The sequence below is a fragment of the Maniola jurtina genome, chromosome 4, assembly GCF_905333055.1.
Source record: "Maniola jurtina chromosome 4, ilManJurt1.1, whole genome shotgun sequence".
NCBI lineage: Eukaryota > Metazoa > Arthropoda > Insecta > Lepidoptera > Nymphalidae > Maniola > Maniola jurtina.
In genome coordinates, this window is record NC_060032.1 from 9,003,487 (window position 1) to 9,021,291 (window position 17,805).

The 17,805-nt window shown below is 36.3% G+C and overlaps 2 protein-coding genes across 6 annotated transcripts in view; one reads left to right on the forward strand and one right to left on the reverse strand.

Moving 5' to 3' along the window:
- The window catches only part of LOC123864485 (presenilins-associated rhomboid-like protein, mitochondrial), an 8,563-nt gene extending 1,785 nt beyond the window's left edge, over nt 1-6,778 (reverse strand). The window contains exons 1-7 of the mRNA XM_045904963.1: nt 6,550-6,778; nt 6,197-6,386; nt 5,729-5,857; nt 5,178-5,340; nt 4,944-5,039; nt 4,576-4,700; nt 4,130-4,231 (exon numbers count right to left, since the gene is read on the reverse strand). Coding sequence (XP_045760919.1) covers nt 4,130-4,231; nt 4,576-4,700; nt 4,944-5,039; nt 5,178-5,340; nt 5,729-5,857; nt 6,197-6,386; nt 6,550-6,596 — 852 coding nt within the window. The 5' untranslated portion in view covers nt 6,597-6,778. The remainder of the gene's footprint in view (nt 1-4,129; nt 4,232-4,575; nt 4,701-4,943; nt 5,040-5,177; nt 5,341-5,728; nt 5,858-6,196; nt 6,387-6,549) is intronic.
- LOC123864461 (sodium-dependent phosphate transporter 1) overlaps nt 1-17,534 on the forward strand; it is a 23,970-nt gene extending 6,436 nt beyond the window's left edge. The window contains exons 1-11 of one of the 5 annotated variants that reach the window (XM_045904916.1): nt 8,348-8,436; nt 8,641-8,870; nt 9,488-10,118; nt 10,435-10,680; nt 11,535-11,717; nt 12,124-12,279; nt 12,665-13,155; nt 13,723-13,946; nt 14,141-14,326; nt 14,854-15,000; nt 16,009-17,534. In XM_045904916.1, the coding sequence (XP_045760872.1) occupies nt 9,926-10,118; nt 10,435-10,680; nt 11,535-11,717; nt 12,124-12,279; nt 12,665-13,155; nt 13,723-13,946; nt 14,141-14,326; nt 14,854-15,000; nt 16,009-16,099 (1,917 nt within the window). In that variant the 5' untranslated portion in view covers nt 8,348-8,436; nt 8,641-8,870; nt 9,488-9,925 and the 3' untranslated portion in view covers nt 16,100-17,534. Of the gene's footprint in view, nt 1-8,347; nt 8,875-9,487; nt 10,119-10,434; nt 10,681-11,534; nt 11,718-12,123; nt 12,280-12,664; nt 13,156-13,722; nt 13,947-14,140; nt 14,327-14,853; nt 15,001-16,008 lie in introns of those variants that run through there. The other 4 variants (XM_045904913.1, XM_045904914.1, XM_045904917.1 and 1 more) reach the window with 4 other exon arrangements.
- The last annotated feature ends 271 nt before the right edge of the window (nt 17,535-17,805 follow it).

The following is a 17,805-nucleotide window of genomic DNA, read 5'->3' on the forward strand; positions in this document are numbered from 1 at the left end:
TCGTCCACGTGGACCTTGTCCTTCGTTTCAAAAACTGTGATTTTTTAAAAATAGCTTATGTCACTCTCTAGGTTCAAGTATACTCACGTAAAAAATTACGTTGATCCGTTGCTCCAATGCAACGTGATTGAAGGACAAATCAACAAAGAAATATTCGCTTTTTAATATGGATTGTGATGGGTCATTAACTTCCAAAGCAAGTAACATAACATTATAACTACATATTAATGTATGCTAGTGACCTGCCTCGGTTTTGCTCGGCTTTGCACGGGCATATAGTATGATATTAGGTCCTTACATATGAAATTGGCGTTTTGTAAGGGAAGAACAAAAAGTCGATTTTTTTAAATATAATATATTTATTTAATCAAAGTATATACCATTGCTGTCTATGCACTTTTGCCATGTCATAAAACCATTCGGAAGGGAATCAATAAAATCTTTGAAGGCGCTTTGGACTGCCCCATCGGAGTTGAATTTTTTCCATATATAAGAAGTTATCAAAATTTCTAAAAAAATGGTAATCTATTGGGGCAAGGTCCGGGGAGTAGGTACGGTGGATATCTTAGACATTCCAATTGAAGCTCCTCTAATTGGGTAGCCGTCTGTTGTGTGGTCTAGCGTTGTCCTGAAGCAGCAGTGGCCTAGAGCGATTGACCAGCTTCAGTTGTGTGGCAGCTAGCTTTTCCATCATGGTTTGCAGTTGCTGACAATAGACCTCCACCGTAATCGTCTGGCCAGTTTAAGAAAGCTGTAGTGAACGACACTGGTACTAGTCCACCAAACCCTTCAATTCTTCATTATCTACTTTGGTCTCCGGTCGTCACCGGGGCTTATTCTGCAGGTCAAAATTTCCAGATCAAAAACGTTGGAATCAAAAACGCACTATGTTTTCTTTTGCGAAACCACCGCTATACACGTCATTAATCCTTCGAGCTGTTTCGGCAGCACTCGTGCCACGAAGCAACTCGTACTCGTAAATAACGTGATATTTCAAGTTTTCCACTTGTTGTTAGTGACCTTTTTAGAAATCACATGGTTTGTTGCTGGACAGCGAAACGTTAAAAATTAAAAACAGGTATAGTCGTACCGGCCGGTTAAGAGCTAATAGCAATAAAACTTTTTAACAATAGTGTTTTATATTATGAACGGTCATAAGCCCTAATGCGGTCGAGTAAAACTCAGCCTAACGACTACTTGTTAAAGCTAAAAATTTATTACCTTTCCCGCAAACAAAGAAATTCTACGACTGCATAGGGTTGTCAAATAGATGTATTTTTCAAATTGCACTATCATAACTGCACATAAGGCACATCACACTTAATATTATAAAGGCGAAAGTTTGTATGTGTGTGTGTGTGTGTGTGTGTGTGTGTATGTTTGTTACTCCTTCACGCAAAAACTACTGGACGGATTTGGCTGAAATTTAGAATGGAGATAGATTATACCCTGGATTAGCACATAGGCTACTTTTTATCCCGGAAAATCAAAGAGTTCCCACGGGATTTTTAAAAAACTACATCAACGCGAACGAAGTCGCGGGCATCAGCTAGTTACTTATAATAATAATGAAACAAATAACAAGATAAACATAATAATTTTTAATTGAAGTTTAGGTAGGTGTAAACAGGTGGTTATTTTATCACTTCTAAAGGAAGAAGGACTGATCGGGATTTCCGGACTTTGGAGTTCCGTCACTTGTTGCAACCCTGTTGTAAAATCTATACATATAATAAAATTGTAGAAAAGTGGTGTCTGTACAATGGAAATATATAAAAAAAAGTAGCAGGGGTTGTTATTATATCGATGCCGAACCCGAAATTGTAATTAATATTTTTTTTGTCTGTTTGTCTGTTTGTCTGTGTGTTTGTGCACGCTAATATCAGAAACGGCTTATTCGATTTAGATACGGTTTTCACTAATATATTGTAGTAAGCTTCACTTAACATTTAGTGTTTATTTCATGTCAATCGGTTCATAAATAAAAAAGTTATGTCAATTTAAAGAACCACGGCGAACATTTTTAACGTACAGAGTACGTACTACACTCCTCGCACCTGAGCGTCCGTGGCTATATAAAGCGCGCTGAGAGCTATTCCACGCGAACGAAGTCGCGGGCACAGCTAGTATTAAGTAAATCTGTTGTAATTATTCATGACGGCATTTGCCTTTAAACCTTAGCGTAAACAGTTAAGTTAGCGTTTGGAATGGGTACGTACCGACTTATGATCTTTTGGAATATTTTACCTAATTAGTTAACTTTTATGGCTTTTAACTCCGAACCGGCCGGTACTACTATACCTAGTTTTGAAACAATATCGCACCACTTCTCGTTCAGAAATTACAAATTAGGCACCATTATCACGGTAATATTACATACCATTACCGTGCCATTATTCTGTATCGAAAACAAAGATCTTCAATGGGGCAAAACGATGAAAAAAAGCAGGTAGCTTAGAAACAATAGTGCACATGGGCCACTTTCTTGCAGCATGGTGGTATGTCAGCTGACTCGACACCAAAATATTTGCAATATTATGTTGTTTTAATAATAAAAATTGTATCCCATGAACTTCAAAAACATTTACTGATTAGTACTTAGGTAGGTACTGTACACATTATTGTTTTAATTTAATAAATAAATATTAATTAACTTTACAAAGTGGTAGTAGTGGTTGAGATGTCGGCCTGCTCTTTAGGTCTGGGGTCCAGGGTTTGTTCCCGGACACGCACCTCTAACTTTCCGAAGTTATGCGTATTTTAAGCAATTAAATATCGCTCTCTTTAACGGTGAAGAGAATCAACTTCTAATGTATAACTAGTAAGTGGACACTTGTGTTGAAAAACAGTTTATGTAAACTACTTTCATGTAATTTTAGATTCTAAGTATTCAAAAAGTTTTACCTGATATGCAAAGTTGTACGTGTTTAGGTTTAAGTATTTCTGTGTTATCAGGGGGTTGAAAATAGCTTTAAATGATTCGTATAATGATATATTAAGTATACACATTACGCATTACCATGCCAATACATCGCCTTATTAGAATTTGGCTGAATAGTGAATACTAATATGTATTACTCGGATAGTAGATATTAACCGGTTTTATTATTCTAATAAGAAAACTAGAAAAAAAAGAGTCGCTAATCTTCAAACGGCTGAACACATTTTCTTAGATTATAGCTATGAACACTCTTGATAAGTGACTAAGCGAAGTTGCATAGCTGCAAGCTTTTTCAATCACGCAAAAATTTACAGGTATAGGATAATCCTAATAAATGAAGAGAAATTAACTTAACAAAAATTGATGATATCCCATCAAAAACATAAATGTGAAAAAAGTGCCAAGTTCGATAGAGAAAATGAGAGATTGTAAGCTTCGCCGATAAAAGGTAAGCTTCGCCGACAAAAGCATTGATATCTAAATAGGTGCCAAGTTCTTATAGGTCTTTATATCATTCCTACAAGAATGTACAAGAAACTTTGATCGTTTTAAAATATTATTTTATGTTATCGAGTACATATAACTTGGCAAGTTTTAATAGTCGGTTAATTACATTTAATGTTTAATGTAAAATATAGTACACTTAGCAAGTTTTGATATTCGCCAATACATTCCTAAACTTAAACTAAATTTTATGTTAAACGTAAAATGTGATTTACTGACTTTTAAAACTTGCCAAGTTATATGTACTCAATAACATAAAATAATATTTTAAAACGATCAAAGTTTCTTGTACATTCTTGTAGGAATGATATAAAGACCTATAAGAACTTGGCACCTATTTAGATATCAATGCTTTTGTCGGCGAAGCTTACCTTTTATCGGCGAAGCTTACAATCTCTCATTTTCTCTATCGAACTTGGCACTTTTTTCACATTTATGTTTTTGATGGGATAAATTGACTAGAATAATGCCCGCGAATTCGTCCGCGTGGAGGGTTTTTGAAAATCTCCAATTTACCAGGGTAAAAAGTAGTACTAGTAAAAGTAAAACTATTAACTAACGCAGGTATTTTCTCTATTCTTTCATTCTCATATTCCGAAGGGACGGCAATCCGACACGACCGAAGAGAGATTAGGCATCGACAAAGCTGTCGCCCTAATTGAATGACAAAAAACATATACTTACTGTTCCAGCGGCAAATGTGTACATAGGCAAGAATATTATGCTCAATCTTGTATCAGGATACTGCACACAAACGTAGGACAAAACTGCCATGATCGCTCCAGACTGTAAAAGAAAAGATAAATAATTCATTTCAGAGCCTCGATAGCTCAACCAGGAGAAGAAAATCTGAAAGGGTGCCAGTTCAAACCACATGATTTGATTCCCATGAGTAGGTTCCCATCTTTTTCTTTCCAATGTAATAAGAAAAGGATAGACAAACTTAATTAATTAAGACCAGTTTAAAATTCATTTTCAGACCTTTTTAGCAATATTAAAAAGAATAACATGCAGATACTCTAAATTTAGTTTAGGGAAGAAAAACATCAGAATCGATGTGTGTTGAATTTTATCAATGTTGGTAAGAAATCTCATACTAAGCCCACAGCTTATGTAGGATGTTGACTTACAGCTCCAAGACTAAGCCCTGGCTGGCTAAGCATCACTTTGTAGAGGAAGCTGGTAAAGCTGCTTATGACGCCGGCACTCAGATACATTGCGACAAACTGCTCCTTGCCTAGTGATGCTATGGCAGCTGTTTGAAAAAAAAGTGTAGTTATTTAATGCGCTCACTGCTCCTGTTAAAACCAAGTTTAGCTTTGGCTATGAATGTATATTAATGATTATTATGTAGATATTATTCTAGGATATGGTTTTCAAGACAATTTCCATAGTTACTATTGATTAGTATGCCTAGATTTCGGACCTCCTTGGCACACTCTAAGATATCATCCTTATGATTTTGCAGTAGTTAAGTACTTACTAATAATATATTTACCTGGCATGAAACTATGTAGGACGTACATATTGGCAGCTAAATGTAATGTTGAGTAGTGACTAAAGGTGGATAAAACCATTGGTAGACATTTGGCACCTGAAACATTAATGGGACCATTTTAAAACTGTATCATGAGTAAACAATTTATAGATATATATGGCATTCAGTGTTGTAATTGCATTTTATCCTATCATGCAGTAGTCTGCCTAAAAATGCCACTACACATAAACTTACTGCCTGAAGGATTTGAACAGAAGTATTTGATCATGAATGGTTGTAGAGATCTCACTCTCCAAGCACCAAAGACTAGAACATTTGCTGCTAGTATGGGATAGAAAACCTTTTCGCTTTCTCTTAGTGACATCCACCATTTTTTTAAAGGTCCAGGTTCAGATCTCTGAAAAAAACCAATATTTATGAGTACATTCTAAAGCTTGAAACATACACAACACACGTTGGCAAACTTTCCAGTACTTCTTGGCTCTCGAAGGCTCCTTGTAAAATGTTAAACTAAGGCTATAGTTGTCAAAAATAAGTAACATACACATAAACCTATGCTCAGTTATGTTATATATGTTATGACCTGTTTCGCTGCCATTGCATGTTCTGTTTGTTTCAGCCTTCTAAATTCATTTTTTAAATTAATTAATTAATTTTAAGTAAAGCAATTGTCATATCCAGTCAGTTTTAATTAATGAAACAGATGTGTTCAAAGATAGTATACTTAAGTAGTTTATAATTTTTTTCACTGTATTAGGCATCTAAAGTAATAATGTAAAGTTTACGTAATGAGCTGAAACACGTTTTTGATGAGTGTTTAACCATGTGCCTGGCCTTTTGAGGAAGGAACTTGCATGTGAGCGTAGATTCTCATATTCCCATATTACACAACCAGCTAAGCTCAAAGATGTCACCTGAAAAAATTCTGAAATAAAAATCATATAAACCAAAACAGTTTTAATGGTTCAGAACATAATGTTAGTGTATAGAGTGTGTCTATGTTAAAATTATTCAATAAACAAATGGGAATCAAAGTAGTGAGAATATTGGTAGGTACAAGAAAATAATTCTTAATATAGAGTTTGAATTCTCAAAATGAGTGTGTTGAATGTGCATGATTACACATAAAATTGTGTATTCAATTCCAATTCCATCTTTACTTTTCTGTTCAGTAAATACTTTTTCTATTTATACAAGTATTAAATACTTTTATTTATATGAAATTTATATAACAGAGAAATTAAATTGCATACCCCTACAGTGAAAAAGAATGGCTTTAAAAGGCCACTTGCATTCAGAGGTCCTTCAATTTGTATGTTGTCGAGAGGATTCGGTACCGTGATAGGCCGCCGCCCACCACGCCGCGAATTGTGAAAGGAATTTCGCAACTGTAGCCGGACATACCCGAAACTATTTGAGTTTTGGTTGAAAAACACTGGTTTGCTGAAAAGTTACCTATTTAACTAAATATTTATTAAGACTTAATTTTTAAGCACATATTTACATAATTTGACACTGATTGTAGTTTCTATAGGTACTGTATAAAATTATGTTAATATAATTAGAAATAGTTTGATGAAAATGATGTCTTGTATTAAATTCTTACCAGCAAAGAGTCAACTCTGCTGCAGACCGAACATTTCTGAAGAACATAATAATTTTAATGTGGAATATTGGTTCCTATTACATTATTTTATACAGACAAGGTTTACAGGAGATTTTGTAATTAAATTTTGTTTTAAACAATTTATATTATATATTATTTTATTTAAAAAAAAACTTTGTGGTTTTTTTCCTGGTCGGTGGTGGTTTTTGTTGACAATTGACAAATGACAATGACAAGATGAGATGGAAATTAAAAGAAAAAGAAAAATAGTGACAGCTACCGATAGTGACAGTTAACGACTGATCATTTTTTTTAGTTGGCATTCTGGGTTCTAGCCTTTTTAAGCGTAGACGACTGACCAACCAGTGAATAGTACTGATTATTGCTGTTTTTCGAAAACAGAGACATGCAAAGATCCATCAACATGCAATCCTATTAAATATTATTCAATAGGATATAGGATAGGGCTATTCAGATTCCAAAGTAGGCATATAATTTTATTACCTACGTGTTGTGGTGTTGATGTGGTCAGTGAACCGTGAACCCTGATTCGTTTGAATCACTGATCAGTGATCACGATCAATGACATTGATTGATGATCAGCTAAAATGAGTTGCCCTCAGACCTGATGTCCTATCAATAGATACGGGTAACATTGGTTTAATAGCGCGGGTTTTTGGTTTAAAAAAAAAACTCCGTAAATATGGTGTTTTATAGCATTAGGTGTTTCCAAAGGTTACTAAATAATTGGCAATACAAAAGAAAAGATAAATAACCGGAGATATTAAAAATTTGACTTTTTTGCTATAACAAAGTTACATCACAATTAGGGATTGTCTCTCTCCGTTGCCTCTTCATTCAGCTTCACCTACTTAAGGTGGAAGCGACGGGTCTGCCCGTGAAATTCAAATTTACTTTGGTTTTTCGCTATATTTGTAAACTAATACGACAACGTAGGCTTATGGTATTTTAATTGCGACAATGGCAGTGTCATCCTCACAGGTTTATATAAAAATCTTTACTTGAAAGGGTCCAGTTTAAGAAATTAATTCTAGTATCGACTAATTTGTGAGAATAGTCGATACTAGAATTAATTTCCTAAACTGGACCCTTTACCTTGATTGATTGTACTAACTAACTACAACGTTGATTTGAAAATTACTTTTCACTACCGCTCCCTACAAATTGATTGTTAGTTGTGTTTGCTGCACTTCTAAATGGTTCGTAATTTTGTTTATCGGTCACTAGAGGATGCCCGCGGCTTAGCTCGCATGGATTTCATTTTTTTTTCAATCCCGTAAGAACTCTTTGATTTTCTGGGATAAAAAGTAGCCTATGTCCTTCCCCGGGATGTATCCCAAGTCTGTATCAAATTTCATTCAAATCGATTCAGCGGTTGGGCCCTTACAGAGCGTCAGACAGACAGACACACTTTCGCATTTATAATATTAGTATGGATAGTATGGATAAACCTATTTATACGCCTTAGATAGGTAAAAATATACCTAATATAATATGCGAAATAAGTATAATAGTTATGACCACATGATGCCCTTGAGGTTTTTAAAATCCTTTTTGATTTTCCGGGATAAAAAGTAGCCTATGTCCATCTCGCAATGCTCTGTACCTACGTCTGTTGCGTACCAAAGTGCGTCAAAATCTATGAGATAACAAAGTCAAAATCGATCTAACGGATGACCCGTGAAAGGCAAATATAGACCCATAGATAGAGACGTTCCTAATATTACCTACTATAGACAAATAATGAGACAGTCTATTATTTTGTTGACAAGTGGGATGAAAATTGAAAAGCAATAATAATAATATGCTGGTGGTGGTTCTTAATAATCTTGCCACCAGCTTGCCACAATATCCAAAAATTTATAGGTACTCAAAGAAAACTGCTAGTAGGTACTACCTAGGTACCTTAGCATTAGTGTAGGTACTTATTTCAAATAGGTCGTATTTAACACGGTAAAAGAAGTCTATAAAAAATTCCCATCGACTACACAAGGTCAACGAAGTGTACATAGGAATTGTGATGAGTCGTAAACTTGTTATAGCGTCTAGCTTTAAAAGGCCTGTTTCCAGGGGGTCCTTTGCAAATACCCGTGCCTACAGCTCTATAATTATTTATAATAGCGACGACAAGGGGGGTTGCAGAAGTGGGGAGACGGCGTTTTGCGCATGCTCCATTCAGACGATGAAATGGGGCGACCCTCGGTAACTTCAGTGTACAGCTGAGAGACCCAAGGCGACTCGCCACTCATATAATCTCGATTTTTGAGTCTCAGGACCATAAAACCCTACATTTTCAAAAAGTAAGTAGTTTTTCTTGCAATAATTATCAATGATTTTTATTTCCTGAATCATGTAGACCAAACATGTCTTCATATTGACGTAGTTTTGTTATGTTTCGGCTTTTTAAATTGAGAGTTAACAAGGCATTATAATTAGGTAAGAGACCACACTTATAGAGAGAGCACGTAGGGCACCTAGGGTATTTAAAGCCACCAAAGCCAGCGTGAGGTTTACCTACATGAAAAATATAATTTACATACTCTGAATAGAATTGCTTTGAATACAATACGACCGAATATTTATTTAAGCGCGAAAATTACATCGAATGGCGTCAGCAAATCGATATCATCGCAACCATGTGGTCTCTTGAAAATTTATAAATTATAACAATTGTAATACCCTACAACTCAAAATTAACAAGGAAATAAAACAAAATGTTTAAATGCCTCTAGAGAAAAATGCCGTGAGACCATTACTTCGTGAAATAAAAACTAAATAGATCGAGAAATTTCATAGTAGGTAATAAAAGTATAAAAAGAAAGAGGAGTAGGTAATTTTATGTAGATAATTAATTATTATCGAAGCGAGTAGGTAAATCAATTGTTGATAGATTATTCAGTAAATATTTTTGTTTCAGAAATGAAGCCAAATTTATTAAAACTGCAACAGCTCCAAAAACTGCGTTTTAAACATCTTACGTTGTGACGCACAATTTTGTAATTTCAATCAATTAATCTAATTTGGATACTCATAATTTATAAAATATTTGTTAAGGATCTACATTTATAACATCTTGTATGTTAAAGTATCTACCAACTAATTATATTATTATGACTATATTTTTGTACGGAACGATGATGATAATTTTATTGAATTGACGAAGAAGGAATTTGTTACTGTCGTGGTTAGTCAACGTTTATTAAAAGCGAAGCTTACTAGTTGTTATATCTGTAATATGTATTGAATTGCATAAAAATTAATTAGGTGCTAGAAAAAAAAAATTAAATTAAGTAGTAGTACCTATTATAAGTAGCTAATGCCGGTGAATCAACTACAGTTAAATTAGGAAGAAGAGATGGAGCCATATTCAGATGATCTGCTCTGGTTGGTGATTTGTGGTTTTGTGGTTGCATTTATTTTGGCCTTTGGGATCGGCGCTAATGACGTAGCAAATTCATTCGGAACAAGCGTTGGGTCAAAAGTCCTCACACTCACACAAGCATGCATACTTGCAACAATTTTCGAAATCGCAGGAGCAGTTTTGATCGGTAAGTTAAGTATTATTTCTTTCATTTTATATTCAATGTAAATAGGTTGAAGTTAAACGTTTTAAATGAAGGCTTTCTTTTCTCGGTAAGTCGGGTCGTTGGCAGTAGGTATGAAATGGTAAAATAAAGTTTACTTACCACTAACCTTTGACGGTTCAAATTTCAAAATGTATTGTTTATAATATCTAGGTATATCTAATATCTAGTCTCTCTAAAATGCTTTCAATTTCATTTTGATGAGCTGAGCCTACGTCCAAAATATTGAATACTTGATTGAAATAGTTGAAAATATTACTTATTTAATGTTCTTGGTTAGGTTACAAGGTATCTGATACGATGCGCAAGGGCATACTTGACGTGACTCTATACGACAACGGCGGTGAACGACTGCTGGCTGCCGGGTGCCTGGCAGCTCTGATCGCCGGAGCAGCCTGGCTGATCCTCGCCACAGCTTTGAGGCTCCCAGTGTCAGGGACACATTCGGTGGTTGGTGCTACTGTTGGGTTCACACTGACGGCAAAAGGCCCAGTTGGCGTGCGTTGGTCTACACTAGGGGCGATTGGTGAGTATGGGTATATTGGTATTAAATTAAAATTAAAGTGGTTGGTTGGTATTAAAATAATTAGAGCCGACAGACTACTAACATTCCTAACTTAAATTAACCACCTGGATTCCCACTAAAAGTTAACTATCGAGGAAATTTTATTTAACTGCCAAATAAATAAGAGAATCATATAACCACGTTATTTGAGGCACACATAGGAACTTTTGTTATTCGATGACAAAGTAAGCATGAACGCAATCTCACCTATTTGTGATAAGTCGTGTAAAACCCTAACCTGGGTATCAGACATCAGTTCCGGCTAGCGGTACGGCTTTGTTAACGGTGGTAACTATAGGTGTAGCAAGGAAAGCAATGACGAGGTTGCCTAGGAGATACCTACCTATTCACTCTTGCCGTGAGTTATACGTGACAGGAAATACGGACGCCGGCCGGGTTCCAAACCTTAGCGGCTTGAATCAGAAACGTTGAACAAAAACGTTTTGTACGTAACGTTTGTTATAGTAGATTGGATGTCGACCACATAAGCCAACATCTATAAATAAAATAAAATAAAATAAAATCTACGTTCACGCTTTTTCACTGTTCTGTGGCAGAATGGTAAAGAAGGGAGAAAGTATCAAGATTGTGGAATTCCCGAGCACTCTCCAAAATATATCCGATAAATAAGATCGATAAGCAGCCGACATTGCAACGGCGTTGTAGAGTGATCAATTTCGCCTGTATTAGCATTTAGACCTGCCTATGCCAATCCAGAAATTACCTACATTCCCGAATTGATCTCGGGCCATTTTGTATCTTCATTTAAATACCTAGCCCAAAGCTATCCTAAGATCCGTTTGATTTGGTTTCAGTTTTATCATGGTTTATATCGCCTGCACTCAGCGGTACGGTATCAGCACTACTATACTGGTTGGTCCGTAGATTCATTCTGCGCGCAAGTCAGCCGTTGACTGCAGGGTTGAAAGTCCTGCCTTTGTTCTACGGCGCCACTATTGCTGTTAATGTGCTAAGTGTGGTCCTCGATGGCCCAAAATGTGAGTATTATACTAATTTATCACATTATCTTTGAATCATTCATTATAATAATTAGGTATGTCAGCCTGTGGACGTTTACAATGTTCATATAGAGAGCTCTATTTCAGTCGCCAAATCTTGATCTCCCGACCATGACTCCTACGACTATTATCGTAGGATATTAATTAAGTATACAAGCGCACTACCTGAACTTCGTTCACATAATAAGTGGGTTTTTGCCATCTATATCTTTGTTTTCTGCTTCTATAGCCACATCATATACAATCATCAGCGCTATTAAGTATATTATCATGGTGTATGTATATGGTATTCTCGTGTTCTCTTTTCAGTAGAACATTAATTACCCGTATAATTGCCTAAATGTTTGATGCAAAATATTTGAATTACCTCGTTATTCCTTCACAGTGTTGGCAATGGACAATATACCACTATGGATGGCTTTGTCAGGATCCCTGGCTTTGGGTGTATTCGCGGCGATTTGCGTGCGCACCTTCCTCGTGCCCTATTACCAACGTCGTTTTGTGACACCGCCTGTTAACTTTACCCTCGGATTATCAAACGGTAAATACATACCTAGCACACAACTTTATGATTCAGTGAAGAGCTGTTTTTTTTTAAATTATGATAACAATTTAAATTTTGACCACATTTGAAAATGTGTAGGTGAGGGAATTTTTACTTAATGAATGAACTAAGCGTATTTTCAATGATCTTGCTTAGATGATCGTCATCGATGCTCATGATACTATTAGAGTTCATTAAATCAAGACGTAAGAACCATCTTTACTTATTGTTAATTATTATTGAAGGTAAAAATATTGATTTTTCATAACAACAAAATACCTAGTTAAGTAATTGAACCTCTAAATTTTATTAGTAAGTATATCAAAGTCACATCAAGTCTCACCGAATTTTGTGCTCATATATTTTAAATGTTTTATTTCAGAAACGACCCCAGCTAATACACCCACACATACAAAAAATAATGTACCTCAACGGCCAACTTCGTTACTATCTGAGGACGGCAAACTCCTCGAAGCTATAGAAGAGAGTGCAGAAATGGTTACCCTAAGCGATGCTGACAAATGTTCCGCCGGCATCAAAGAGATGAATGCTAGAAACCGAGCTCTACTGGCCACGATGGATGACTGCAGTATTCTTTCCCGAAGTTTAAGCCCACCAAACAAATCACGTTTACAGTTAATAGATGCTGACCCCCAAATAAATACTCTCAAATACATAGACGAGACATTAAGCTGTTGTAAGAGTTTAGATTCAGCTCAGCTGGTGGGAATGGGTGAAAGCTATGATTCGAAGAATGGGTTTCTGGGAGATTCGTGTGATACGATCGCACGCGGTGAGTTTGGGCGATTATCGGCGATGAGAATGCCTACCGTTGCAGTGGAATTTGACACTCCGCCGCCGAGATCTGATAAGGTAAGTGCCTTCCTCCAGCTAAAGACTTGGAGAGTGACATGAAGCCACTTTTTATCCCGGAAAAATCTTAATTTTCCGGTAAAAAGTAGTCTTATGTCCCAACGAGATTTTTAAAAACTTAAATCAAGGCAAATAAATGACTGATGATGACGGCCCACTGAGGACGAGTGTTTTCTGAATGAGAGGGTTGGATAATTAATAGTAAAAACTGAGGGACAAAATCCGTATAGAGGAAATTCGTAGGAGAACCAGAGCGACCAACATAGCTCAACAAATTAGCCAGCTGAAGTGGCAGGCCACGTCTGCCGCAGAACTGATGGCCCTATCGGCCATCAGTTCTGCGGCAGACGTGTTCTGGAGTGGAGACCGCGTATCAGCAAGCGCAGTGTGGGATCACTCCAACCTGCTGGACTGGTGACTATAAAAAGATAGTGTCAAGTGGGTGGATGGGGAATGCGGAGGATCGTAGCTGGTGGTGCGTTCTTGGGAAGGCCAAGTAGGTTCCAGCAGTGGACGCAAACAGGCTAATTGATTGACTTAATTAAAATTCGGCGTAAATGATTTCAGGGTCCAGAAGGTGGCAGCGCGTGGAGTATAGAGTGCGAGATACGAAATGCACGACTGGCGGCGATCACACCCAACTCCAGCGCTGCGCCTCTGCTCCGCGGCAGCAGCCCAGCGCCGCCGGTGGCGCCACCACCTCCGCCGGCGGACACTCTGCGACTGTTCTCCTTTCTGCAGGTCCTCACTGCTACCTTCGGGGCATTCGCTCATGGAGGCAACGATGTCAGGTGAGAGAATCTTGACATACTATAAAAGTTTGATAAAAGCGCGTCTGCTTTTTTACTGCGAATAATAACGTCTTAGTTGACAACTCTTTGCTCGATTAGCAAATTAAATAAAAGACGACGCTGCTGACAAGTAGGCTTCCTCGGAAACTTAAATAAAAATAATTTAAAATTATTCTATCGTCGTATAATTTCAGCAACGCCATAGGTCCACTAGTAGCCCTCTGGTTGCTATACTCGGAGGGAGGAGCGCACGCGAAAGCGGAGACTCCACTGGCGATACTGGTGTTTGGTGGAGTCGGCATCGCACTGGGCCTGTGGCTGTGGGGACGGCGGGTGATTCAAACTGTGGGCGAGGACCTCACCAGCATCACGCCTGATACGTAAGAATACCCTCTCTCTCTGCATCGTATTCCTCATTGCTCAGGGTCGTGAGTTAGCCCCTGTCCATTAATTACGTAGTGTTAGGGTAGTTATGGGAATGGCGTGTGATTTCAACGTGATGACAATCCGGGAGACGATGACAAAGCGACAACCTATCTTTAAAACAAGAGTGAATAGGCTTCTTCTAGGTAAATGCGTCCCATCTTAGGCCAAATCGTTACTTTCCATTCGGTGTGATTGTGGTCAAGCGCTTGCCTATACCTAATAAATAAATAAAATTAAAAATAAAAGAATATGTGTGTGGGTGGGTATTTTATTATTTTATCGTATTAAAACGATTTACCTACGCTAAAAGTAAACTCCGAAATATTAATATAGTAGGTCCTTAGGTACATATTATACAAAAATTGACTTATCGAGTTAAAAATAGATATACATACCTACATATCGAAAAATTTCGTCATCGGCAGTGAAGTTTATCAGAAATACATAACCAATTTTAACTTTACTTAAAACATTTTGTCAGAGGGTTTACCATCGAGCTGGGAGCGGCGCTGACGGTGCTGGTGGCGAGCAAGGCCGGGCTGCCCATCTCCACCACGCACTGCAAGGTTGGCTCCGTCGTCTGTGTGGGATATTTCTCCGAAAAATCTGTGGACTGGAGTTTGTTTAGGTGAGAAAGATTTAAACATTGTCCTACTAATATTATAAACGCCAAAATTTGTATGTATGGATGGATGTATATGTATGGATGTTTTTACTCTTTCACGCAAAAACTGCTAAGATGAATTTGACAGCGAAGTTGAGAAATATAGATAATAATTATTCGCGCGTAAAAAACATGGTGCGTAGGCAACAACCAATAGCGGACGCACGCGCTTTGTGGTTGGCTAAGATATTTTCGCGCCATGCAAAAATATATGTACCTACATCATTATTATATGTACATTATTATCATCGCTGCGCATGCAAAATCCGCTGTTTCTTCAGGATTTTCATTGATGTCATTTTGTTTGGTTTTAAAAGGTTTGTGTATACATAATATAGAAACCGGTTATCTATACATATAATAAAATTGTAGAAAAGTGGTGTCTGTACAATGGAAATATATAAAAAAAAAGTAGCAGGGGTTGTTATTATATCGATGCCGAACCCGAAATTGTAATTAATTTTTTTTTGTCTGTTTGTCTGTTTGTCTGTGTGTTTGTGCACGCTAATCTCAGAAACGGCTTATTCGATTTAGATACGGTTTTCACTAATATATTGTAGTAAGCTTCACTTAGGATTTAGTGTTTATTTCATGTCAATCGGTTCATAAATAAAAAAGTTATGTCAATTTAAAGAATCACGGCGAACATTTTTAACGTACAGAGTACGTACTACACGCCTCGCGCCTGAGCGTCCGTGGCTATAATATAAAGCGCGGTCACTATTCCACGCGAACGAAGTCGCGGGCACAGCTAGTTTAGCATGTGTGCGAGTTCAAGAGATAATCTTTTTAGATAAGTGACTTCTGATCTAAAAGTAAAGCATATTATTTTTTTGATTAAGTTTAAAAGTCCTGAAAACATGTTATTTTCAACATAGCGGAATTTTCATGCGCAGCGACGATATTACGATAAGCCATATATTAAGATAATATGTTGATGATAAGGTTACACAGGAATGTCGATTGTTGCAGGAATATAATATTCGCTTGGGTGGTAACGGTTCCGGCCGTGGCGGCCACGGCGGCGCTCGTTATGCTGGCTCTCGAAACGTTCGTCGTTTGAATTGAACTCATGAACTGCAGGCTTAGTACCAGTTTAAATATTCCGACAACGTTGATACATTTCGAATATCCAAACACCATAACGTCAAACCAGAGTGAACTGTCAAACTAAAATGACCTAAACGGCCTTATTTCAATAAAAAGAGGTTCTTTTCTGTGTTAGCCCGTAGCGTAGATATACCTACCTGTGATGTATGTATGTTGACGTTTTTCTCAAAAATCAATTTAGTTCAAAACTATAATATACTTAACTATCACTTACCTACCTAGTATTATTATGTTAAATAACACCACTTACGTAGCTTAGCGATCAGAAAAAAACTGTAAAATGAACAGACTGCAGAAACGTTGTTTAAATACTTAGTTGTAATTTTTTTGAGCAACAAAAAATAGAGTATTACCAAAATAACCCTTAAGGGTCCGTTCGCACTCTACGCAGTGGAAGTACGACTAGATTTTTGATTCGCCGTTAAATCCCGAAATTATAAAAAATAAATAATAGGTGAACATAAAAACTTTACAAATTAAGTAAAAAATTCATGAATAGGTGACTAATTTCTCTATAGTAATTTAGTAAATTAGACAAATCTCATCATCTAATTTAGACATATAAATAAAAAATATATATTCTCTCACCTCTCTTCCCGACATTTTTCTGGTTCTTCACCGGTATATCAATTAATCTAAATAAGTGTTTAGATATTTTTATTATATATTTTAAAAAAACTTGGGTCCAGAATTTTTATATATGTATTTTATTTACCTAAGTATATCACTCTTGTCCATTTTCAAAACTGTATACATACGTAATTGACTCAAGTATATCTTCGGATCTATACTTATCTACTCTACGTGTAAAGAAGGTAATAACTATCACGTGTTTTAATAATATACTTACCTATAATATAAGTTTACCTACACTTTTTGATCAACTTCGCTCAATTTCGTTTATAGGATCTCCAAAATTGTGAAAAGACAAATCAAATCATACCTAAATATTAAATACTAATATTAGGTTACATCATTTTAACCATTTACTCTTTTATTTATGCTATCGCTATTATATTTTAATGGTTCCTTCTTTTCCTAAGTCAAAAACGTTTTTACTAACAATTAGTATTTATTATATAATCTAAAATAACTAAGTCAAATATTTCTTTACCTGTCCATTATTTTCAAATAGGTCCCTTACTTACCACCTGCTTATAATATAGATCTGTAGGTATTCGTAAAATGGTTGTAAACAAGCATTTTAGAATTCCGTAGCCTCACTCGATCCATAAAATAATTACTTACAGTAAAAAACATAAATGTAAAATGCCTGAATAAACTCTTGTTTAATAAGTTAAGGATTGTCAATTTAACATCTAAAATGCCACTGATTATTATGTAAAAAAAAACAATTGTTAAATAAAGTAAATAGATTCAAAAGCTGTTTTATTATACACAACGCGCGACGGAACGAAATTTAACCATATTGTTGGCTATGGCTAATGACCTGGCATGGGGAGCTATAACTAGTATGTATACCTAGTTAATTTTTTCAATGCATAACCTCACTTTTTGGCAACCGCACTAGATAGCATCTTGCTAGATATTGCCAAAAAGTGAAGGCGTTACAAAATCTAACCAGATCAAATTATTTTATTTTTTACCGACTTCAAAAAAAGGAGGAGGTTCTCAATTCGTCGGGATCTTTTTTTTATG